The sequence below is a fragment of the Colobus angolensis genome, unplaced genomic scaffold (genome assembly GCF_000951035.1).
Source record: "Colobus angolensis palliatus isolate OR3802 unplaced genomic scaffold, Cang.pa_1.0 Scaffold15, whole genome shotgun sequence".
Lineage (NCBI taxonomy): Eukaryota > Metazoa > Chordata > Mammalia > Primates > Cercopithecidae > Colobus > Colobus angolensis.
Genome location: NW_012114599.1, coordinates 13,184,230 through 13,211,148, shown reverse-complemented (window position 1 = coordinate 13,211,148; position 26,919 = coordinate 13,184,230). Strand labels below are relative to the sequence as shown.

At 40.4% G+C, this 26,919-nt stretch overlaps 1 protein-coding gene across 1 annotated transcript in view; it reads left to right on the top strand.

Annotated features, from left to right (window-relative positions):
• The window catches only part of CRIM1 (cysteine rich transmembrane BMP regulator 1 (chordin-like)), a 197,723-nt gene that overhangs the window by 65,965 nt on the left and 104,839 nt on the right, over positions 1-26,919 (top strand). Inside the window, exons 3-4 of the mRNA XM_011935981.1 lie at positions 21,686-21,928; positions 23,036-23,156. Of these exons, the coding sequence (XP_011791371.1) occupies positions 21,686-21,928; positions 23,036-23,156 (364 nt within the window). The remainder of the gene's footprint in view (positions 1-21,685; positions 21,929-23,035; positions 23,157-26,919) is intronic.

Here is a 26,919-nt window from a genome sequence, read left to right as displayed (position 1 = left end):
AGGGTACATGTGCACAACGTGCAGGTTTGTTACATATGTATACGTGTGCCATGTTGGTGTGCTGCACCCATTACCTCGTCGTTTACATTAGATATATCTCCTAATGCTGTCCCTCCCCACTCCTTTCCCACAATAGGACCCAGTGTGTGATGTTCCCCTTCCTCTGTCCAAGTGATCTCATTGTTCAATTACCACCTATGAATGAGAACACGTGGTGTTTGGTTTTCTGTTCTTGCGATAGTTTGCTGAGAATGATGGTTTCTAGCTGCATCCATGTCCCTACAAAGGACACGAACTCATCCTTTTTTATGGCTGCATAGTGTTCCATGGTGTATATGTGCCATGTTTTCTTAATCCAGTCTGTCACTGTTGGACGTTTGGGTTGATTCCAAGTCTTTGCTATTGTGAATAGTGCCTTAATAAACATACGTGTGCATGTGTCTTTATAGCAGCATGATTTATAATCCTTTGGGTATATCCCCAGTAATGGGATGGCTGGGTCAAATGGTATTTCTAGTTCTAGATCCTTGAGGAATCGCCATACTGTTTTCCATAATGATTGAACTAGTTTACAGTCCCACCAACAGTGTAAAAGTGTTCCTGTTTCTCCACATCCTCTCCAGCACCTGTTGTTTCCTGATGTTTTAATGATTGCTATTCTAACTTGTAAGATCAATACAGAGATACTTTCCAAAGAAGTTTTTAATGTAAATTTAAATGTATGACTTTTATGCAGGTATGGTATATGCTTTTTCCTAATTAAATTTCCTTTTTGGGGGGAGCGATTGAGAATTTAAATGATGTTATGAAACAAAAGGCTTTGGATACTGTTGAAAAGCTACAATCAGTGCTGTTTAAAATGCTTATTTACTCACTATTACAATTAACCTTTATAAAGCAGACATCTTTTTGGATGGGGCTTTTTTAAAAAAACATTTTTATTAGTCCTTTTTCTGGTGATAGTAAGATGACTAGGTATGAGCCCAGTTTAAACTCAGATTCTTACTTTTCTGCTTTCAGTAAGAAAAATAATTAACATTAACATTTCAGTGGAATTGAAAATATATTGCCCTAGCTTACCCAGGGAAAGGGAATTACCAGCTGACGAAAAAGCAGTAGAATAAAATGTAGTCAGGCATATCTCACCTTGAGATTCTTAGGTGGAGACTCTTTGAAACAAATCTCAAACAAATTTTAAAATCCAGAGGATGTCCTCTTTTCACAGTCATTACCGTGAAGGCTCATTTTCTTGTCCTAATGTAGCTGCCCTTGCATAAGGAGGAATGTTTTTTGTGTCTCTTTCTCTTTCCCTCCTTCTTTCCTTCCTTTCTTTCCTTCCTTCCTTTTTTTGTTTCTAATTGCCTTCAGTATTTGCAGCACTTTTTTCAATGGCTTTGGTAATGGCAAACTTTGATTTTTTGAAGTTGGATTTTATTTTGGGAAACAGCCAAAGGCATATGGAGTCATACCTGATTAATAAAATAGGTAAGCACTTTGGGGAATTCTATTTTTGCTAAAACATAAACTCAAACTATTAGGCACTGAGGCTGATTTTATTGTATATCTCATGAACTGCCTTTAAAGAAAATGTCAAAAGGAACATTACATAAAAGGATTGAGAAGTGGCAGAATTGAAATAACTAGATAACTTCCTAAGGTGACTTTGAAGAACACTTTTATTGATTTGAATTTATAAGTCCTATGATTTTGTTTCTTGGGGGCTTTTTCCCTTTATTTTGCAGTTTTATCTTATGTATTCAATATAATTAAAGTTCTTTCATTTTAAGAAAATCTTTAGGGTATTTTAATAGCACTCAATCTTTGATTTGAATGTTAGTATAGTACTATATATGTGGGGATGTACCTGTACCAGTTAATAGATCGTGTCGTTAATAGAAGGTGGCAGGGTGGTAAACCTTTCTCCCCCTGCATAATTGAATAGTTTTAAGTGCCATTTGAAATCCTAAATATCCAAGATTGGATTCCAATAACTGAGTGGCCTGAGAAGCTTTGCTCTCAGCAGCTGCCAGTGTTTCTAAGAGTTATTTCACTACTTATCACTAGATTCACCGTGAATTTAGGTAGTAATTTACCATTGCGGAAGGGGCAAGCTCTGCTTCTGATAGTATTGTGATACTATGGTTTTGTTTCCTTAATGGTACGATTCTTGAGATAGAAAAATTAAAAATATGTGGTATAAGTCAGTTTCATGAATTAAATTCCCCAGATTTAATGATGCCAGTTTTTATTCCTGGGATGCTTACGCTGTAACTCCCTAAATGCTTCATTTAATGCTTCGGAAATGGTTATTCTCATAGGAACTGTTATTGCAAAGTCAGTAATGGCTCTGGGGCTGAAATTTGCTTTCTTAATTCTAATCCATTGTCTTTTGTTGTCATGTTTCCTCAGTTTCTTTAAATATGTCACACCAAGGACTGGTTACAGAAATACTGCAGTGCATTATCAAATCTAAACCTACTTTACTTTCTTTCAAATGAGCTTTTAAGCATATAAGTAGCATGTATAATGGAAGCAGTATTTAGAGTGCTTAGGTAAGAAAGGAATTACTTCCATACTAGAGTATTTTACAGCTTTGTGTGATCTCTTAATTGTCTAAATCAGAGATTCTTGGGTACTTTCAAATTCATTTTAATGTACCATAGCCCTTTAAAAATTGTAAATAAATTTAGGCAGTTTGTTTTCAGAACTGATTGTGAGAATTTCAGCGTACTATTTAAGGTAAGTAGTGCCATACTGGGGACTCTAAGCTAGAGTCAGCTTGGACTTGTTGAACCACGTGACCACCCAGGGCTTCCGATAGAGCACGTTTTTAGCTATTTAAAATAATTACCATGCTGGACCTGGAGACCTTTGAATAGTCCATAAAGTTAATTACACCTTGAGACACACCCCCTGCTCAGCTACTCAAGTACAGTATCCACTTTACAATGTTCCTTTGTTAACCAGATCTATGTGGTTGAAGTATGCATTATAGTAATGTGCAATTCATTGTGTGCAGACATTTCCAAAGTAAGATAATGGTAGTAATTACACAGTAAAAGAGTTCAGGCCTTTTGCGATTGTTGTGTAGCTAGGATAGGAAGGCTTTGTACATTCCATATGTTTTTGCATACTTTGGGTTGGTTCTACCTGATTATGATACTAAAGTATTTGAGTCCTCTGTACTTGTATCATTTGATTGTTAAGACTTTACATTGTTGACTGGGTTCCATGATTTATAAAAAGATTCCAGAATCTTTTGTAACTATTTAAAGGTCAGCAGCTAATGATAATCAGAACTAATAATAGATGCTTGCTTATGCGCCAGGTATTAGTCTCAGCCGTTGATGTGTTAGTTAAACCTCTCAACAAGTCAGTGAGGTGGAGACTTTTATTATTTTATAGATGAGGAAGCTGAAGCTAGGAAAGGTGACCGAGGTCCACAGACTAGTAGTAAGTGGTAGAACAAACTAGACAGACAGGTACGTAGGTAAGTGGATAGAAAGAGAAAAAAAAAAAGATTTAAGAGTAGTAGAAGGTATCAGTAAAGGATATAATAGCTGACTTCCTGCCTGCTGTGGTCTAGGCATTATGTTGGGCTATGTGGAAACAAAAATGTATGAAGCTCAGGCCCAGTCCTCATGGAAATCACATTTGGTCATGGATTGCCCTGATATAAGTGTAAATAATTAATGATGCAATGTGAACATTTTATAAAATAGGTTGTGCATAAAGTCTATGAAAATAGACTGAAGGAAGGAATCCAACTTGTGGGGGAGGCAGAGGTGAAGGGATATTCACAGAGGAGATGGCTTTTGCTTGAAGATGACCACCGTGCCCTTTGAGCGTGGGAACCATGTATTGTTCAACCTTGTCTCTCCAGATCTCTAGCAAAGTGCCCGGGATGTCGTGGTCGCTCAGTAAATGGTGGACGGTAGGTGGTAGCAGTCTGGCCAGATGGATGAATGTTGGGGAAGAGCGTTGTAGGAGATGGACATACCTGATGAAAAGCACAGAGGCAGACACGGCCGTGGTCTGCTCACCCACAGTAGGGCTGTGTCCGTGGGAAGTAGGATGCATGGGAGCATGGCCACTGTGCTGCATCACACGTCACTCTCCTTTTACTTTTAGTCTCTATTTCCAGCATCCTCACTTCACCTGCTTTAAATCGTATTTGTATTTCAAAACCCTGATAAAAATTTCTCACTTTCTCCATGAAGTTTTTTCAACAATTGCCATGCACCCTAGTCTCTTATTTTTCTAGTCACAGTCCTTTTTGTTTCTGCCACTCATGTGCCTCAATGAATATCTCAGTTACACTGATTTGATCTTTTACAAATTGTATGAATGTTTTAAATTATCACACGTACCCACCCCCAAAATATAACGGATTGCCTGCAGTCACCTCTTTGATTGTTGTTTTCTTTTGTTAAATAATTTCCTCTGTTGTTCTCTCTTCTTGGAGTGCAGAGAACCTTAGGATTCATTTGCTACCCTTCCTGTTGGTACAAGAGGACCTGGAAAGCCCATTGAGATGAAAATAATTGTCCAAATCACATAAGCTGTTAATGACAGGCCCAGGACTGAGTCCATGGCTGAGATAATCCATGCTAGCTAGTGTTCCTCTTGTTCTTCCGAACTCTGTAGTGAGTTTGTGGAGGTGAGGGACTGGGTATCATACTCACTGTGGGTCAAGTAGCCGCTCAGGAACATTTGCAAATGAAAGAATGAATACCACTTGGCTTTCTGAGTAATATAAAGATGATGTGGTTTGCAGCCTTAATAAACAACTCTAGCAGACTAAACATATTGATAGTAAGACCTCAACTGTTAGACATACTCATTCAGAAATAGTATCAGAAGATAACTGCTGAACAGAATTTTCATGTTAAAACTATTTCACTAGGAGTACTGGTACCGGTCGCTGTTAGATTCATTACTGAAAACTCACTTAAGGAACTCTTATTAGCTTTACTTATTTCTGGCAGATTAAACTTAGATTACTTACTTTTAAATTGTTATTGGAAGTTAGTCTAAGTTATTTTCCAATATAAAATCATTGTCTTAATTGAATAATTCTTGCTTCACAATAACCTAATTTAGAATGGAAATTAGATTCCAGGGTGCCTTTGTAATTACAAATTGAAAAATCCTTTTCTGACTCAAAAGGAGGCTTACTGGTGACAAATTCCATTGTCAGCAACATTCTCATCAGAGGCTCAGATGAGGTCCTGGTGCCTTCTGACGCATTATTAAGTGGGTAATGGGTGGAAGAGTTAGGTATGAGGTTATTGCTAAATACGAACAACTGTGAATTATACAAGACTTACTACTCAGAAACCAACAGAGTAGACCCTTGCAATTTGTTGCTTTAACATTCATGAATTCAGTTATTTATGAAACAGTGACCCGGAGGATCCATGCCATGTAGTGATTTGTCATTTGAATCAGGTGTGCTATGAAGCGCCTGTGCAGGAGAAAATCACTTATCTGGTGACAGGCCAACCGTCCAGTTGTTTTTAGCCCATTATCACATATGTAGGAAGTCATGAACTAGTCAAAACTGTTTTCTTTATAAAAGAAGGCCTGGTGATGGGAGTGCAGAGGAATAACAAGGTACTAGAAAGTGATGGTTCTTTACCAAAAAAACAGAAATCTGGAACCAATTTTAAAAGCCAGCATGCTGTATTTGCCAATAGATTGAATCTCTGAAATGCATAGTCCAGAACCAAGAAGAGCAATTTCTGGAAATAACTCAGTGAGTGTACTGGCCAATATAAAATTTCACTTTCTGGGGCAATTATGATCTGTGGCATTGTACAACAGAGTATTTGCAAAGACTTCGGGACTTTTGTGGAAATTCTGAGTCTACTTTGTTTCCATCCCTTTTTTAATAGGAGGCCCAGTAATGATATCTTGACTGAATTCCCTTTTTGAGTTACAATCATTAATCTTGAAGGTCATTTGAGATGTCTCAAGTCTCTTATTTAAGTCTTTGAGATCAAGTAAAATCCCTAGCATGTATCAGTAGCCACCTGTATCAAACATTGTGTGTGTTTTTTAAATACAGAATATCTGGCTATGGGATTCCCTTAGCCTCTTTGGGAGAAATTATCTTGAATAGGGAAGATAGTAAAGAACTGGTATGTCCAAGTAGAACTAGGAATTACAGCAATAGCCTAGATCCTGGAGCTCAGACAATGGGCAGTAAGTTAGGGACAAAAGGTAGCTTCTTAATCTGTTGTTAAAAATTACTTAGAATACAAATTCACATTGAGCCAGTCCATCAAGCTCCCAGTATCACTAAAGAAAACCTGTAGTACTACCACTCTCCCTTGTTTATATGTGACCTCCCATGAGGCTCCTTTTTTTGTATGTGTAGTGCTTTCCCTATTCGAGGCACATTTTTATGGTTTTTAGTTGTAACACGGACAAAGGATAGCATTGACATAAACCCCAAATTTTAATAAATGACTTTCCTGGGAATGAGAGTAGCAGTGACTTTAAAAATGGTGAAAATGGGCCGGGCACAGTGGCTCACGCCTGTAATCCCAGCACTTTGGAAGGCTGAGGCGGGCGGATCACGAGGTCAGGAGTTCGAGATCATCCTGGCCAACATGGTGAAACCCCGTCTCTACTAAAAATACAAAAATTAGCCGGGCGTGGTGATGCGTGCCTGTAATCCCAGCTACTGAGGGGCCTAAGGCAGGAGAATTTCTTGAACCCAGGAGGCGGAGGTTGCAGTGAGCCGAGATTGTGCCACTGTACTCCAGTCTGGGCGACAGAGTGAAACTCCGTCTTAAAAAAAGGAAGAGGAGAAAATGGGGAAGAAATTGAGAAGGCTGGCTTCATCCTCCTTATTTGCTAGGCAGGAAATCTGCAGTGCCTTCACAAGACTAGGCAGGCAGACGCATCCCCTCAGTATAGGGACAGAGTCTTTCAACCATCAGCAGGAGATACTTGGGTAATTCACCTCCCTCACAAAACCAAGGATCAGAACAAGAGCAGAAAAGCACTGTTTGAACTGTGAGAAAGCCATGCAGCATAAGAGGGTCTTGTAGACAGCAAGCTTTCAGAGGTGGGAGCCATATCGAGTGAAGGCCTGAAGTAGACACACAACTTCCACATGAAGTATTCTACCATCTTTCATGTTGAGAGACTCTGTCTAGTCTTACCAGCGGCTCTCATTACTGAATGGAGTGAGATCCCATAATGCCATGGAAGAGCTTCTACTTTTCTCTGGCTGGACTTCGTCTTGTGAATGGGTTAAGGAGATCGCCGGAGGTCTAAACTTCTGGGAATTCAGTTGTTGCAGAGAAGTTCCTATAATATGGGGAGGCCCTAGGTTGTTCCTCATGGGCACTGTCTCTGTCTAGGGCTCCAGCTCCAAGACCCTTGGTGTACAGACAGATTGCCCTTGTATTCCATCTTGCAGGCCTGCCCTCCCTCCCATTCCTAGCCCATTTGTTCACTGTGTCTCAGGGGCTGAGGCTCCGCCTGTGTGGGTGGGTAACCTATCAGCACCTGCCTGGTGGACAGCACTACAGCTGTCCTATGACCAAAGGTTGCTCTTCTGACCTTTCTTAGCCACTCGACTAATAAAGGGTTATTTTTGTCTTGGTTTGGTTTGTATATTTAGCTGATTTCATGATAAAGGAACTTTGTAATCAAACACTTTTTCAGCTAGATTCTAAGCAATTTTGAATATTATGTAATAGATCAAATAACCATCAGGGAAAGATGCAAAGACTGAAAAATGAGAAGGTTAAGATGATGACTGTGTGTTTTGATGGAAGCAGTGCAGGATTCCCCAGGAGACTGGGCTTCCGGCCCTGCCTTGACATTCATAGGTAAATGACCCGTGGGCAAGTCATTTGGCTTTTCCAAGTCACTGTTTTTTTTTTCTTTACTCATATCTACAAATTTCTGACTAAGACAACATTTTTTCTCCTTTGACAAGTAAGTCTTGTAGACAGAATCATTCCCACATTTGTATGTAGTATTGATTCCCCTATTCTCTTGTAATTAAAGCTTCAAATCTTTAAAATGCCCAACTTATTATAGTGTCTCTTATTTAGCAGTTGGTTGTTAAATATTCCTGGAGTTAATGAATACCAATCTTCCAGGTTCTTGTAACAGATAGATGTAGAGCTTTGGTAAGAAGTATACATACTGCTTGAGTGTTTCTCAAGTGGTTCTTCAGAATGCTTTACTTACATTCACTCTTAAGGCAAAAATACTTCCATTATTCTTACAGTTCATTGTCTTAGGAAACTTGTTGCAGAAGTTTCTGACTGTCCCCATATACATGTGTTCATTCTCCTCTTCTTGCGTAGATATAAAATGTTTAAAGATACAGCCACTCAGAATAAAGACACCCTTGAGAGAGGTGTGGCCACGTGACTGAGTCTTGGTCCTTGAAGTGAGCGGAAATAACAGTGCTCCTTTTCCCATAATGCCCTTTAGAGTTGCGCCTTCCCCTTCGATTTTTCCCCTCTCCCACTAGTTGGAATACCATATGGACAAGGGCTGCACCATAGGGATTGAGGGCAAAAAAGCTAAAAGGAACTTAGGTCCCTAGCACCTATGTGGAGCCCAATCCCCATAACATTTATGGAATTAAATTTCATGACAGTCTTATTGCACATAACACAAATCCCCAATTACTGGCATGTGGCTTTGTGAGAGCTATTTCTCCACAATCTGTTGAGACTTATTTGTGGAATCTTGATGTCCTGTCACATTTTAAAATGGAAGAGAATCCTGGAATATGGGAACAACACTGATGCAGAACACACTGTTCACTTTGGCAGCAGTCATGATCTCTTCTTGCTGTGGAAGCCTCAACAGTTTGCCTTTTCCCTCTATTGTAGTCCTCTCTGAATTCTCTCTCAGGCTCGAGATGCTAGGCTCTGTGTGGGTTGCTGTTTGGTATAGAAGAGGATGAGATTGGCTGGGATGACTGTTGTTCAGGTCCATCAAGCCTGTCGCTGTTCTCTATACCTTGAGCCAACTCTACTGTGCTAAAATTTATAGAAAAGACAGACCAGCATACAGAAAGAGAAAGCAGCGTTTTTAGAGGGAGGAGAGAAGATGGTAGAGTTTACAAGAGACTGATGTTTGCAAGTGGATATGGTATAAAGTAGTAGTTCTCAAAGCACAGTGCCTAAACAGCAGTATAAGGAGCCTGTGAATTTGTTAGAAATGCACATCCTGAGGCTTCACCCAAGACGAGCTAATTTAGCAACTGGGGACAAGATTTGGCAGTCTGTGCTTAGAAAAGCATTTGGCTTGCTCAGTTATGAGAACCAATGGTCTACAGAGTGTTGGGAAGTCTGACAGTGGTAGTTACAATGGGTGTGTCCTGATGGGAGTCCTGGGATCAAAAAGACTTGGACTAGAAGTAAGGGACCAGGTGAGGGAGCATTCCCTTCAGAGAGAGTTGTTAAAATAAGCTGGGGTTCTCATGATGCTCCTGAAAGGAGTGTAAGTACTCTACCTCCTGTGTTTGGGACCAAGGGTGTATCTAGCCTTAGGCTTCTATTCCAGCACATCCCATCAGCCAGATGCGCAAAAGTTTCCCCATATACAAACTGTAATGCTTGAATTGCCAGTATTTTGAAGTAGAAAAAGGTGCTTATAAACCCATGCTGACTGTGATGAACAGGGAGTACTTTTTCCTCCTACCTCTGCTTGGGAGACTGAACCCCATCTTGCCCTGGAAGATGGCTTTGAGCCAGAAGCCAAGCCCTTTAATGGCTACGAAGAGGGAAAAAAGTATGATTTCCATGTAAGGGCTACCAAGAATATAAGTACCTATTTAATAAATTATTTGTTGAAATGCCTTTTCTATTTTGGTAGTTGAAGTTTGAAAAATGTTTGGAGTACTATAATTATCATTTCTGGGAAAAAAATACACATTGCAGTATTTTTGTTTTTGCTGTAGGTCAAGTTGTAGTTCAGGATGGAAAGTAAACACATCCCTTTGCTCAGCTGCAGCTCACATATTTGTAGTCTCTGGGTGTCCTCTTGGCGGTCGTGGTGGATACGCAAAGGACACAAACAGGGCATAGAAACGCGGGGCTCCATCAGGGGCTTGCCTCAGTGCAAGTCTGATTAGGAAGTTTGCTGGAGCCAAAGGAATGGCCCAGAAGGGTGGAGATGCCTTCACAGAAGGAGTCCTGGGATTGGAATGAGGCTGTTCTCAGAGGCATGCCCACCTCTGGGAGGGGTCTGCAGAAGCACTTTCTCACCAGGGAGAGCCTTTATGGTATGGGTATAAACATTGGGACGTCTTTGTTTGTTTTTGGAGGCACTCCCTACCGTTATATGCCATCTTGTCAATTTGACAACTTTGTAAACAGGGCCCGTCCACACATCTTGAATGTAGAAATTGCTGAGAACAGTCTCCAGGAGAAATTACCTATATAAGGCTGATTCCTTCCTTCTCTCCAGAGTGGAGACAATTTATAAAGAGAAAGTAATGGCAGCTGACAGAGAAACAGCACTTGAAACTAAAACTTGTGGCATGCAAGAGGACTGTGTGTGTGTGTGTTTCAGAATCAACTTTACCTTAATGAGTCATAGCAAGCATGGAGTGATTACATCTGTGCTCTGGGACATCGTGTTAGATGTTAGGTTTAAAACAAACAGAGGAGAAAATATAAGAACCTGTGAGTACTCTGTGTGTGTGTGTGTGTGTGTGTTTGTGTACATATAGATATACACATATATGTATGAAATGTTTTTATACTTACATACTTTATATTTTACAGAAATATTACATAATACTTTTACATATAAGAAAAAGTATATATTCTTTTACTCTCCAAGACAGTCTTGTAGAATAGATATATTTATGCCCTGTACACTCTATTCAGCACCCTCTTTTTATTCTTGCTATATCATTTTAATTACATAAGTAACGTCACTTTCAGAAATCTCAGATCAACACATGATATTCTTTGAAGTCTTTCTAAAAACGTCTGAAATCCATATGCCACCTCGGGGACTCAGGAATTTATTGACAACATCACTGATAATACCCTTGTTTTACTATTCCTTGTCTTTAAAATCACGTAAGATCACACTTTCTACTACACTACTAAAACTCTAGAGTGTTGACAAATACCTGAGTTTTAAAGGAACATGACTGGCTGCTCCTTTAATTCAGCAAACATTTGTCGGTCTTCCTTGAATGAACAGGAACTGAGCATCCTTGGAACCTGACCACATAGGAAGGGCTCTCAGAACATCTGGCTGGAGTATGTTCATAGGAGATACCCACAAGGGCCAGCCTCTCATTTTACAGATGAACACCAGATCCTTCACTCTGACATATTTAAAATCTGACATTTTATTATGTACTTTTTTCAAATTGCTGTCATTGTTGCACAGAGAAAGAACCAAGTTACCGCATCCCTTCCTCAGTGGAGGAAAAATTGATAGAGGTTTTATTTGTTGTTCTAAAATGGATGCCACCTTCCGGTAAACATCACCTGGGGAGTTCTTAATTTCTAATGTTTATGCCTCTGTGACATTTTCAAGCTGTTATAAAGAGTCTTCTTAAAATGTTGCTGAGCTGGCTATACAAATTTAGTTCATTTAATTTTCCTCATTAGTCATCTGTCCCATTCTCTAATAATTTTGATTCCTTTTTTGTGGGTCAGTGTTTATGGCAAAATGTGTTTGGTGGGGGAGGTATTCAGAGAAGACTGTAGTTTATTAGGTAAAATTAATCGTTTTGAAACCAATCTTTAGTTCTTTGTACATTTATCTAAACCATCCTTAGGCCTTATTTTACTGCCAGATTTTTAAAAAATAAATTCATTGTTACATTTTGAAATTTGTTATGGTGTGTGAATATATAAATATAATTATTTGAATGGCAAATTTTTCTGCGACTAAGTTGGATATATTTTTCTGGTGTGAATTAACAGATGAAATAAAATGTCTCTGGACTCAGTAAATATTTGAAAACTGTTTTAAAATTCAGTAGGATGCAAACAAGCCACATTTGGCATCTGGCTCTCCCACTCCCATAAAAGGCAAATCCTGGAAGCTGCTCTGAACTTTTTTTCTTCCTCCCAGGAAGCTCTGACTTTTCCAGGAAGATTCCAGGGAATGCTAGTTGGATCCAATTTCCTAAGACTTAAAGCAGCTTAAATCCCCTGGGAGTGCGGAGGATGAAGGAGTTGAGGGTCCCTAGAACAATGGGTCAGCATAGACTGCACATTGGAGTCAGCTGGGGAACTTTAAAAAAAAAAAAGTACCAATACTACGGTCCCACTTCCAGTAATTCTGTTTAATTGGAATTGGTCTGGGGTGGACTTGGAGCTTTTGGATTTTTAGTCTTCTCCGAGGGCTTTTGGCAGCCAGGGTTGAAAATCATTACTCTAGCACTAAATTTTCAAACTATAGTATGCTTGAGAATCACCTCTAGGGTTTGTTCAAACCCAGATTACCGAGCTCCACTCCCAGCATTTCTGATTCTGTAGGTCTGGTGGGCCTTAGAATTTGCATTTCTAGCAAGTTCCTTAGGAGATACTGATGCTGCTGGTCCAAGGATCATTGTTTGACAACCATTTTAGAGCCGTTCATCTCAAACTTCACTGTGCATCTTGCTAAAATGCAGATTCTGATTCAGTAGGTCTGGAGTGAGGTCTGAGTTTCTGCATTTTCAGCAAGCTCCCAGGTGATACTGACGCTACTGGTCCAGGGGCCACACTTGAAGTAACAAATCTCTAAAGCATCATTATCAACGCAATTCCATAATATCCTTTGGGAAGAAAACACGTGTGGTTCAGGAGATTCCTAGAGGCACGGTGGGGCCCAATGTATGCCTTAGACCTGGTGGCAGGCAGAGATCTGGAGGGCTCAGTGCTTCTTTGGCACTTGGCCAGCTGTGCCTTGCCAGGGTGTTTGAACATGCCCTTGGCGAAGCTGTACTGTCAATAGGGAGCTTCATTGTAAAGATTCTCTGTTTGCTTAGAGTAAGGCAGTGGTTCTCAGGCCCAATTGCACAATAGAATCACCCTGGGAGCTATTTAAACAAGTACTAATGCCCAGGCTCCTCCTCCAGAAATTCTGATTTAATTGGTTTGAGGTGGGATCCAGACAGTGGTATTTTAAAAATCTTTGTGAGTAATTTTAATGCACAGCCAGGGTTGAGAACCACTGAATTAAAGAATCACGTTATAGTCTTACAGATCATTTTTTTCCCCTTTATATTTGGCTAAGTTATACTCCACTGTGATGCAAACTAGCTTTATTAGGTAGTCAAAAACAATTTAATATGGCATTTTTGACAAACCACCAAGAAAAGACTCTGAAAAGATTCCATCGCTGTTAAATCCTAAATTCAGAGTCTAAGAAAGTGCTGGGAAAGTGCAGTGGATGTTTCTGAACGAGCTTGAAATATGAAATATTTCTGGGACTGTATCAACAAGTCTAATTTTTTCCCCTTGGGGTTATGATTGTGCGGAACAAGTCTTCACAGCAAAGCTTGCCAAAAAAGGTTATGATAAAATCATGGAATGTGTATGAAAAGAATTCACAGTGTAACTTTAAAGGAGTCAGTCTCTAAATTTAAAAACTTAGTGATGACATACATATTACATTTGTAATAGAAGTCTTAAGAACAAAGTAATCCTGAATACAAGAAAGTTCCTCCTTTTATCACATGATATCTCTAAGGCCCAGGAACAAGTGAAATAGGACAGCCAACAAGAAAGTAATGAGGATACGCTAACGACCCTGAGCCTCCTTATCTTTGCAAATTAATTTTTTCCTCTGTATTTAAGAAAAATGTAGCTGCAGTTGAAACTCTTCTTGCTTTTGGCATTATGGACTAGTGGGAAAATGTGGGCTTTGGCAGTTCTGTGACTAGCTTTGTGACCTTGGCCAAGTTTCTTATCCTCTCTGGGTCTGTCTCTTCATCTGTCAAGTAGAGATGAAGATATAATCTCTTCTTCACACAGGAGTACAAAGGCACGTGAGAGTGAGTAGAGGCATGCTCCACACGTAGGAGATGCTCAATTAGTGGAGATTTCTTTCATTTCTCCAGCATGACCATGGGAATTTAATGCTTAATAAGAAGCATTATCGGTCGGGCGCGGTGGCTCAAGCCTGTAATCCCAGCACTTTGGGAGGCCGAGACGGGCGTATCACGAGGTCAGGAGATCGAGACGATCCTGGCTAACATGGTAAAACCCTGTCTCTACTAAAAAAATACAAAAAACTAGCCAGGCTAGGTGGCGGGCGCCTGTAGTCCCAGCTACGTAGTCCCAGCTACTCCGGAGGCTGAGGCAGGAGAATGACGTGAACCCGGGAGGCGGAGCTTGCAGTGAGCTGAGATCCCGCCACTGCACTCCAGCCTGGGCGACAGAGCGAGACTCTGTCTCAAAAAAAAAAAAAAAAGCAGCATTGTCCATCAAAACATTTTTCTTGTTGAGTCTTTATTGGTATTTTCTGCCTATTAATTGTATCAGTTTAGATTCCTTCTTAATAATCGTGAAGTCTGTTTTTCCACTTAAAGAGTAGGCCCTTTCTTCTTGCTTTAGAGCCATCATTTTTGCCATTCCCTGTGTCTGGAACACTCTTGCTTTGTGTTTTGTGTGCTTTCTCCCTTCTTTCATGCAAGCCTCTGTCCCAATGCCATGTCAGAGATACCTTCCTTCACTGACCTGGCTGACACATGGCACCCGTATCACTGAATATGCTGCAAAGCCTTTATCACCACCCGGCACTGTGCTGTGTAGCTCTTTATTGCCTGTCTTCTCCAGAATCGTAATTCTCAAGGTTGGTCTCCCTGTGCTACCGAGTGACCGAGGGCCCCCGTGATACTCTAGGCTGATACCACAGCTACTCCAGGGCTTTAGATTATAAAAGACATCAGAGGGAGGTGTGGGAAAAACAGTGACCCCAGACTCTTCGCTTGACTTTGTGTTCTACATACTGAATTCCCTGTTATCAAATGTAATCCAAATTTAGGGTCCTTCGAATTCCCCGAAGTAGCTTGAACCGCCCAAGGATTGTCTCGGGATAGCTGTGTATCTATCCCACGTGAGTGTGTATGGGTGTGTGGGTGTGTGTGTGTGTGTGTGTGTGAGAGAGAGAGAGAGAGAATGAGAGAATATGAAGAGATTTTGAAATAGAAGTTTTCAGTGTCAGATGTATGGGACTCTACAAAATTTAAATAGAAACAATGGTAATCTGCCAATATAATTTTTATCTTCTTTTTTTTCCTCTTACCATGAGTAGTTTTTCATTTGCCTTTGTGTTTTATTTAAATCTGCATTTAAGCAGAAACTTTTGCATGCATTTGCTTCTTATAGATCATGATTGTGTTAGGTTGGTGCAATAGTAACGGCAGTCTTTGTCATACTTTCAATAGCAAAACCAACTGCTTTTGCACCAACCTGTACTTTCTTGACATATCGACCTGAAGAGGGCCTAACAATGGCCAAGATCCAGTTATACACATTAAAGTGACTAAGATTGATAGAAACTTTCCAGGGTTATGGTAAAAATCACTTTATATTGGGTGAGCCTATCAATATTTTTTTTTTTTTTTGAGACGGAGTCTTGCTCTGTCGCCCGGGCTGGAGTGCAGTGGCTGGATCTCAGCTCACTGCAAGCTCCGCCTCCCGGGTTTTACGCGATTCTCCTGCCTCAGCCTCTGGAGTAGCTGGGACTACGTAGCTGGGACTACAGGCGCCCACCACCTCGCCCGGCTAGATTTTTCTTTGTATTTTTAGTAGAGACGGGGTTTCACCGTGTTAGCCAGGATGGTCTCCATCTCCTGACCTCATGATCCGCCCGTCTCGGCCTCCCAAAGTGCTGGGATGGGATTACAGGCTTGAGCCACCACGCCCGGCCGAGCCTATCAATATTTTAATACTAACTTCTTAAAGATTATTAACATGATGAAACCAGGTTATTTTTCTATAATTATTTCTGTTGCAAGTGATGTTGTCACTTTGGTCTTTCTGTATCTGGGCAGGCTTTTTTTTTTTTTTTTTTTTAATGTCTGTTGCAGCGTTGTCAGTGAAACCAGACATAAAAGTTAGTTTAAGTATTACATATAGATCTGTTAGACACCATAGGGAAAGAGTCAGGAGCGACTTCTTTTCAAATAGGTAAAATTAAAAATTCAGAAATAATGTCAGAAAAACGTTCTAATTGATGGAGTGGCTGTAGTTTTATCCTTGTTTTCTTCATGGAAGAAACTCGGAATAGAGACAGAGAAGAATAAATAAAATCTAATGGGAGAATTTATAGAAAACGTCTGAAAAAAAAGGGTTTCAGAAAAACAGTTCCTGATGTTGTGGTAATTGTGTTACATTTAAGTGACAAACTGGTCACTGGTTCGGGGCAGAGGAAGATGCGGGGTGAGTAGGGATTCTAGGTAATTTATTGAAAGGTAAATAGAGGGTTGAAAGAAGAGAAAAAGGAATGTTAATTACAAAATAAGAAAGATGGAGACTTTGGAAATCTAAATTATTTGAAAGCATAACTTCACAATTTGAAGGCTTGAATCTTATGCCTGCTAGTCATGAAGTTAAAAACATAGCTTTGAAAAATTAAAGTAAGTTCTGGAAATTTGAAGAGAAGTTACTGGCTCATAGTAGATTTTACAGATCCCTCTTGGAAATCAGATAAAAAATGTGAGGTATAGGTAATCAGAATGTCATAATTAGGCTTGATTTAATAGATATGCAAGATTATATGTAATAAACAGAGGATATATGTTCTTTTCAGATACCCATCTATTTTAAAATTGGTTATGAGGCCACACATACATACACACATGTGCTGAAAACCAAAAACATGCAAAACTCAGTAAGTTAACAAAAGTAGGGAATTGTACAGCCTACATTCTCTGGCAACCAGGCAGTAACACTATAAATTAAAAAAGAAAGCTCCCCCAAATCTACCTATGCAGAAATTTAATATCTCTCTTCTAAAAAGTATTTAAAAAGGAGACGTATAAATTACTTAGCAGCAAGTCACATTGAAAACAGTACATATGAAAAATCAGAAGATAACCAAAGCAATATTTGATTGAAGTATTCAAAGCATAATTAAAATTGTTTGTATAATAACTGTAAGAAATGTGTTTGTTATAAGTCAGCCAAATAGAAATGAACTGAGCATTAATCTTAAAACACTAGAGGAAAACTAACAAAATCATCTGAAAGACAAAGAAGTAAGAGATTCAGAAACTTAAAAGGACTGACATAAAGTACAATAAAGGAAGCTTGGTCAATAAAGTATGAAATGAACTTGAAAATCTAGATGGATTATATACTTTCTGCTAAAATACAAGTTAGGAATGATAATTCTAAAATAGGTAGGACACCTGAATAATAACCAAAGAAGAAATCCGTCCCCTCCCCCTTCAAAAAACATAGTGAGTTCAGATAGTTTCACAGGTGAGTTGTATGAAAACATCAAGGAATAGATAATTCCTGTGTTATTTGAATGGTTTTACAGCAGAGAAAAAGATAGAATGCTAAACAGCTCATTCAAAGAGTTAGTGTAGGCCGGGCATGGTGGATCACGCCTGTAATCCCAGCACTTTCGGAGACGGAGGCAGGCGGATCACAAGGACGGGAGATTGAGACCATCCTGGCTAATATGGTGAAACCACATCTCTACTAAAAATACAAAAAATTAGCTGGGCATGGTGGCGAGCACCTGTAGGCCCAGCTACTTGAGAGGCTGAGGCAGGAGAATGGCGTGAACCCAGGAGGTGGAGCTTGCAGTGAGCCGAGATTGCGCCACTGCACTGTAGCCTGGGCGACAGAGTGAGACTCCGTCCCAAAGAAAAACAAAAAAAGAGTGTAACTTTGAAACTAAAATTGGATAAGGCCATTATAGAGAGAACTAAAGATGAACATAACTCAATTTTATAAATTTAAAAATCTTAAAATGTTAGGAAGTCAAATCCAACAGGATCTTTAAAAACAGAGTTTATTCTTAGAACACAAGGATGATTTAAAATCCAACTGATTATATTAATAAACCAAAGAAAAAGCCAGTGTGATCATCTTGAGAAAAGTTGAAAACCTTTTAATAAGATTTAACCTGCATTTTTAACATTCTTACATCCCTTCTGGCTGTCAAACTCTGATCGACTTACACTTAAGACTGTGTCTTTGGTAGCCTACCCTGTTCCGCTTTTATTACAAAGGCAGCTCTTAAGAAATAAACCCATCTCCTCAGGCTTGAACCGCAAAACACATGTGAAGAAGTGACAATGTTGGGGCTGTCAAAAAGAACTTAAAAGAGTGGGATAACCGGCCGGGCGCGGCGGCTCACTACGGTAATCAGTCCCAGCACTTTGGGAGGCTGAGGCAGGTGGATCACAACATCAGGAGATAGAGACCAGCCTGGCCAACATGGTGAAACCCCATCTCTACTAAAAATACAAAAATTAGCTGGACATGGTGGCGTGTGCCTGTAGTCCCAGCTACTCAGGAGGCTGAGACAGAAGAGTTGCTTGAACCCAGGAGGCGGAGGTTGCAGTGAGCTGAGATTGCGCCACTGCACTCCAGCCTGGCGACAGAGCAAGACGCTGTCTCAAAAAAAAAAAAAAAAAGTGTGATAACCAGCAAGAACTAATATGTTGGGTTTTAATGGAAATGTTTAATCGAAGCATATGTTTCAAAATTCTGATTATTACATACTAAATATTTTATAAAATAAAAATGTAATAGAATATGATAAGAATATGTTAATGACAGCAAATTAACAAGAGTAGGAATTAAGTGCTATTTGCAATCAAAGTCACAAAGCTTTTCTTAATTATAAAACAATATGTTTGCCAGATAAGCAGTCTACTAAATGCATTTTACAAACTCCAGCTTAATCTGCATACATTCAGGATTCACCTTCTCCTCCTTAGCTCTTTGATTTATTCTCCTCCATACTGAAGGGGGCTCTGAGAGTGGAATTCCTTATTAGTTATCATGTCCTGTTTTCACGGCAATTCCTTGGGGGGTTATACTATGAAAGTGGGCTAGATGGATTCTCTGAGACTCCTGTTTGACCCAAGCACTTGTGGCATATAGGCTGTAGCTCCCATGAGACACGCAATGAGATTAGACTGGGTAAAAGGGAGCAGGGATGCAGCTAACCTGGTAGCTTTAACAAAAACCACATTTCTGATAGGGAAGGAGCTGTGTCCAGAGAAATCAGCTGATTTCTCAGGATCACAGTAGTGATTCCTGAGACAGGAGGCGTATTATTACAGAGGAGCATAGCTGGAACCGGATTGACCAAGTTTCACATCACCATTTACTAGCTGTGTGACCTTGGGCAAATAAATCTGAATCTCAGTTTCATTATCTGTAAAATGGAGCAAATAATAACTCACCTTCTGGGGTTATTGTGACATGAGCACATGGCATGTGTGTTAATGAAGTCTGTTCTTAGGACAGAGGCTGTTTTATTTTCCATTCTGCTTTAAGCTGCTTATTGGATATTGGCATGTGGGTGGTAGCCACAGGAAGGGTAGAGGCCTGCAAATGAATGTTTCCCCTGAGTGAGGCACAAGTGCCATGAAGTAGTCTTCTATCCAACAGGAAAATTAAGTGTAGTCATAAGGTAGGTGGCAGAAGGAAGGCAACATTAAGACTCAACCCATTTCATCTCCTTCTCCAGCACACCCTGTACCTAGCTGTGGTAAATAGTGCTAGCATCTGTCTTCTTCCATATTCTTTCTTGCCAAGTGCCTTTCTAACCTCCTCCCACGTCTCCTTCCTCCCCAGATATTGTGCACCTTCCTGTTGTTGCCCAAGTTCCCAAAGTCCTATCTAAGACGACCTTTCTAAGACCTGTTTTTCTGAATTATTCTCTTCCTCTTTCTATATAATCAAAGCTCTAATTTATCTCATAGTGAACACTACAGTCTTGAAAATGGCATAAGGGTTCTAAATGACCAGGTACCCCTGTTGCTCATCCAGCCTCATCTCCTTTTTCTCCTCTCACTTGCTGTGCCTTAGCCACACTGACGTTCTTACTCTTCTTGGGACACACAAGCCTGCGTCAGCAGTTCCTTCTGCTGGGATGCTCTTCTCCCAAGTATCTCCATGGCTCGTCCCCTCACTCCTCCAAGTCTTTGTTCAGCCATAAAATTCTCAATCATGCCCATCCATTTTCACCACGTTGTAATTGCTACCCCCTTCTTCTAAGCATTCCAATTCCCTCTTACTCTGTTCTTGTTTTCCCCTCATAGCACATATAACCCTTTACTACTATATAATTTGCTTCTTTATAATGTTTGTTACTTATGTTCTGTCATCCTCCACTACAGTATCAACTAATGAGGACAGGGACCTGTGTCTTTCCTCTTTACTGACATATCCCAAGCTGGTTCTCAGTCAATGTTTCAGTGAATTTACTAGAACTGTAAGTATGAAGGGTCTCCTATATTATGTCTTAAGTAGACAAGAAATAGATAAGGAAGAGGAAAGATACAGCAAGGGTAGAAAATGATAGAGGAACAGGCATGGTTTTAGAAAGTGATCCACTGCTATGATACCAAGACCTGAGTGGACTGTAATGAGGAGACCTGGATTCTTTAAGTTTACCAGTGACCTTAGCCAGATCACTTAAGCTCTGGGGCCTCAGGTTCTTTATCTACAAAATGAGGAAACTAAACTAGGTGACCTTTTGGGTCTTAACCTACTACACAATTCTCTGTTTGGGTTTTACTTTAGGAAGACCAATGAACACTTACGGAAACATTGCCTGGTACTAACTGGCATCAGTTTCACCTAATGTCTCCTGAACTCCCCATCTCCCACCAAAGGTTCTGGGCTGTGAGGATGTCTTTTAGTCTATTTCCATCTTTTCCTCAAGGGCCTTATGTTCGTATAGGTCTCTCAAAAGTGAACCCAAGAAGCTAAACTATGGACTGGGGTTCCAGAAGCCAGGACTTTGCTCCCCCGCTGTGAAATCTGAGTAAACCCACCTTGTTTTATTTTTCCCATCTCTAAAATTGAGATACAGCAATGGGTCAGCAGATAATATTAGAGAGAGGGGAATAAGGTGTGTTTGATGGAGCTTTGCTAGAGATAGAAACACATCAGGTGCCATTTCAGGAAATTACATGGGAATTTGACTCATTATCCATCTTGCTTAGCTGCCACATCATAAAGTCACAGACTCTTAATAGAATGCCACTGAAACTCAGAGTGTACAGGTAGAGTTCCTCCATGTTGATTGTCATACACATTGTCTCCAGTTTCTGAAGTAGCCATGATTTGCTTGTGTTTTAAGGTACACTGTTTTCAAAGAACAGCCTTTAAAACTCCTTTGAATTCAAAGACCTTTCAGTTAGTCAAGGAATGGGTCCAGTTTTCAGATTCTCCACGCCGTGGGTGCATCTTCCCTTTGCCTTTCTTCATTTTGGTCATTGCTCTAGATGTTCATTGTTTAACACAAGTGGGTAGGAAGACAGAGAAGAAGGGAATTTCAGGCTCATATTTTGGTGTCATGGGCAGATCTTGGGTGAGGTTTTCATTGTTAGTTAAACTAAGTTTGAAGGTTTACACTGAATTTCTTTCCCTACTCTCCTCTTTGGCTACTTAAATAGATCATCAGGACTGTCTGTTCTTCTGTTGAAAGTGCCCCACACTGCCCTGGGCATAAGCTAAATTCTTTCTCTCCCATTTAGAAGAGAAGCCAGATTGCTCCAAGGCGCGCTGTGAAGTCCAGTTCTCTCCACGTTGTCCTGAAGATTCTGTTCTGATCGAGGGTTATGCTCCTCCCGGGGAGTGCTGTCCCTTACCCAGCCGCTGCGTGTGCAACCCCGCAGGCTGTCTGCGCAAAGTCTGCCAGCCGGGAAACCTGAACATACTAGTGTCAAAAGCCTCAGGGAAGCCGGGAGAGTGCTGTGACCTCTATGAGTGCAAACCAGGTATGCACGAGCTCTGTCTCAGCAGCCTCGTTCCTTTGCATCAGAGGGTAGCAGATCCCTCCTCAGCCACCCCTGGCCTCTCCTTTCACATGAAGATGGGCCTTCTCACTGGTGTCCTCTGAATCTGCCACCTTGGGCCAATGGCAGCTTGACTTCTGGCCTTGTAGTCAGAGAACCAGAGTGATCATCCACTGGTACATAAGCACCTTCAGATAGTGAGCGTGTCTTTTCCTCTTTTCTTCTTTTTTTCCTTCAAAGTATGCTTGACTGGGGAGGTAGGGTTAAAATTTATGGTACTTTGGCAATCTGCTTCATTTCCCCAGAGAAGGTCAGAGACCTTATTTGCAGCTATATCTGCCACTTTGAATTATTACATTTAAAAACAATCATACATAAAACAGAAAGTTATTTTTAGATGAATACATGCATCAAAATGCCAGAAGTTTCATAATGCAACACTCAGCCCCAATCTTTCTCTTTGCCAATTCCCCCCCATATCTGCCCTCTTTACTTTATAGCATGTGCCAAGTCATCTTTGACTGTTTACTCACCCTCTTTGCCAACATTTGATGTACTGTTGTGTCCCAGCTGTTTCTTGCTTTATATTATTTCTAACATCCTTGCTCTTGTGGCAGCATTTCCGATGTGGTCTGTGAACACTTCCGAGTTATAGTGATTTCCTCTTCGCAAGTTTCTAATCATCGGCCAGTTGTTTTTTTGTTTGGGTTTTTCTTTTTCTTTCTTTTTTTTAAACTACTAGATAAACACTCCAAGCAAAGTGATCCCTTGTCCATCTCTTGAACTATTCTGTCAATCAGAAATGCCTGTGGCTAACTGTCACCATCCATGTAACCACTGCTGGTTTAATTCTTTCTCTGTCTTCATTGTAACTCTTAAATATCTCATCCCCACCTCTTTCCTTACACAGAAAATTTGAGGAATATTGCAGTTCTGTAACATTAACTGGAATAACATGCCGACACTAGGACTGGGCTTCTGGAAGCAAGGAGACTTTGGAAATTTGTTAAGAGCTAGTATTTCATTTAGGGACTCCAAAAGCAAGTAAATGTAACAATAAACGGTGCCTCTCTGTTTGCCCCTTTTCAGTTTTCGGTGTGGACTGCAGGACTGTGGAATGCCCTCCTGTTCAGCAGACCGCGTGTCCCCCCGATAGCTACGAAACTCAAGTCAGACTCACCGCAGATGGTTGCTGTACTTTGCCAACAAGGTTAGTTTGCCATTAGTTTGTCAAGTTTTCTCCTCGTTTGTTAGCATCATCTAAGGTACATTTTGAGCATGCAGTTTGTTTTCCCATGAGAAACGTAGTCCTTTCCTGTTTCTCTGGAAGAAATCACTGAACTGTTTGCGTTACTTGGTATTTACATATATCTTTCCTCAGATCAAAACCAGGTGTCATCAGGTTAAGTCATTAACCCTTATAGATTCTTTCTATAAGAGTGCCTGTACGCTTTCGAGGGCTGGGACCTGTATAAGCAAATATGCCCCTCTGTATATAGATAGGGAGGCAGGCAGGGAGGTGTCTGTCAAGAGTAGGCACATCATTTGATCCTCTGCAGTGAATCTTGTAGGTGCTTAAACAACATGTTCAACGTGATGAAACACTGCACCCTTCATAGCACCACTCCACAGGGACCCTTGATGTTTGGAGTCACACGGCTGCCCAGACCCATTTCTTTCTGAGGCCCAGAGGAGTCTTCATTCTTACAGTGCTTTCTGGAGTAACAAACACGTCTCTCTTTGGCTTGACTGGGGGGAGGAGCCACTGTCATTTTAACCCTAGTAGCAGGGCATGCACTTAGCCCCCTACAACTAGTTTTTCTCTAGAACATGAGGATCTCTGGGTCCTGTCCTTTATAGTCTACAAAGCACCACCATAGAGCTGTCCCTTCGTACTTGGCTTTGGGGAAGACTGTTCTTGGAAGTGTAGGGTTTACAGTCTGTTTCCCCCCCCACTACTCACCCCTCTTCTCTGCCATGACCTCCCTTCCATCTTTTGCAGGTCAACAAGCCATCTTTATGACTAAGTCATCTCATGTTTTTCAGCTTTTGTTCTACATTTAATAAGATGAGTTAAAACTGTGCCCTATTTAACTCAGTTTCCAACCTCCTCTTCCTCAGTCCCAGTGCCAGGCATTTAGCTTCTAGGTTTGTTGCATGAGTACCTGTGATTATGCAAATGGTTTGATAAGATAGGAGTATATGTGGTCCATAGGTAAGGTAAGTATCAGTTATTTGTCCGTAATTGAAGAGACATCCAGAATTTGTTCTGATAATTACTTTTTCCTTCTTTCTTCTCATAAAATAAGTTAGATCCTTGGTATCTCCTAGCCTTTGTTCTGTCAAACCTAGGATTCTCTAAGACCTGTCCTTTATACTGTATCATAAAACAGATGCAAAGATTTTTGTGAAGATAACATACATTGGTGCAGCAACCTTCCTATGACATTAGAATGTGACAATTTATGTGCAGATGCTTAGGAAGGGTTGAAATATTTTGCAAACATAAGGTATTACTGATCAGTGAAGGAGATAAATAGAGCATCACTAACAGTAACAGATGTCCCTTCAGGGTCTTCCTGAAAAGGAAGATGGTACATTATATTGGAGAACCTAATTAATCAAAACTAAGCCAGTTGTTAATGAGGAAGTCCTTTAGTGAGGAAAAGGGACAATTCTCAGTTCACTATTATAAATGTCACATAGCATCCTCTGCACATAGTCATGGTCAGCTATTTTTTCAGTCACTCTAGGGGGTTGAAATTGGTAGAAGCTACAGGAAGGTATATTTAGTCTCAATTTAAAAAGGAACTTTCCCACAACTAGTGATGTTCTGTAGTGAATTGGCTGCTTCCTGAGGCAGACAGAGCTCCTTGGAGCTGGATAGATTTCTTTCCGTCTGGATGGCCACCTGCCCGGAATGCTTAGAAGAATTATATTAGGTTGGAAAGGAGGTTGAACTAGATGCCTTCCATTTTATCCTCAAGCTTCTGTGAGTCTAGTAAATAAAACTTGAAGATGATTATTACTGTATTGACATAAGTTTGACTTTGGCATTCAAAAGCGAAGAATGGCCAGAGTTAAATTTGTCTCTAATCAACACATCGAAAACATAGAGAAGGAAGTCATTCAACATCCCACTGTAAATTATTTGCAGAGAAGAGATAGGTTCTCACAGCTCTTTAGTTTCCTGTATGTCAGATCATCAGTGACCCATACCCATTCCCTGCTCATTTGTTCCCTTTGAACAGGGTCTCCTCCCCCAGCTCTCTCACAAGCCCTGTGCCTTTGCAGTTGCCACTACCTCTTCCTGGACTCCCTTGCCCTTCTGTGTACATGTAGGCAGCTTCTGCCTCTCCTTCAAGACTGCATTTCTTGCTCATTGAAGTGTTGTCACTCTTTGGCCCCTGAAGATGACTTAGGTGCCCCTCTCTGCTCCTTTGTCATCCATCCCCCATGTATCTTTTTATCATAGCACTTTTCATAACACATTGAACACACTGATGTTTTTTGTCTGTCTCTCCTGTCCTGTGTGATTCTCAAAGAAAGGGAGTATTTTGTAGCCTCTTGTACCTAAACATAATATGTCAGCCCACATCTATGGGTGAATGAATGGATTAACAAACAGACCCTCTCTTAGCCAAGATGATTTATATGTTGAAGAAAAGAAAAAGAATGAATAGTTTTAGTTTCTAGTTATCTTCCTGCCATTGGGTTGTCATACTGCTCACTGTCTCATTTTCAAACCCTTGCACTTTTCCCCCAGTCCCCGTCTGTATGGTGCGGTCCTCAATCCTGTAGAAACCCTCCATTCCAAGCACAGCACTCATCTCTCACAGCTTGAGATGCCTTTCCCTCTCCATTCCATCTCTTTTCATATTCCTCATCCAGCAGGATTCTAATTAAATTCTTCTCTATCCACGAGGTATTCATGCTTCAAACAACACGTGTCCCACTGCCTAGAAACTTCCCACATATCCTTTCCTATGCTGTCAATTAATTATCGACTTTCATACATTGTTATTGAATTGTCGCATGCGTGAAGTCTTGTCTCATCAGCTATACGATGTTCCTAAAGGTCAGGAATTGTGTCATCTTTTCTTTTCTTCTGTATGCATTAGTGCTGAATGAGTCGGTAAATGCAGAATATACTCAAGCTGTGGCTTAGACCCATTCAGCCTAGTTTAGCATATTCAGTGGATTCCTGTGGAGGGTGATGGGGTAATAGGTTGTATATCGATTAGAGAATAACAACCCAAATAATCACATGAAAATGAAAAAAAAAAAGCCTAACATGTAGTAATAGTGGTAGTATTTTAAGAGAAAAACTACATAACTTTATTCTTGTGTGTGAGCCACGTTAAATGTCCGCTCTTTAAGAGCACGATGTTTAGGCATAAAGAAGAACATTATAGAACATATAAGATCATATTATGATGATTTGACTTTTACCAGCATACTTATAAGGGCATTGTTAAGAAGTTAGAGCCATTTGAGAGCAAAGCTGATTATGTGGAGAAATCAGAGGAGAAAGCCCTTTACATTTTAGGACATAATAAGGTAAAATATCTGAAACTTTAGCTGTAAAGAATTACCTTCAGTGAAAGTAACAACTCCCTTTTTGTAAGAATTTATTGTACTTTCACGGGCTAGAAAGTGCGTTTGTGGACTTTTCTCCCCTGTCTTGAAGAATACATTCCTCCCTCCTTCATTCCCATCCAAATGGAGTTGCCCTTCCCTATGAGACTATTTCACCCATTCGGACCCCTGACTGCCCCATTTCTGTGTGAGCTTGATTTGTTAGTTTTCTCTTGAACTGTATGTTTTCAGTTGATTCATTCATCCATTCATTGAACACGAGTTGAGTTCTTACAAGTGACAGACACTACTCTCCAGATGTTCTTACCGTGCATGGGTATCACTTTCCACTTCTATCCCTGACAAATACTGGTTTTCCCTTCTACCTCTGGTCT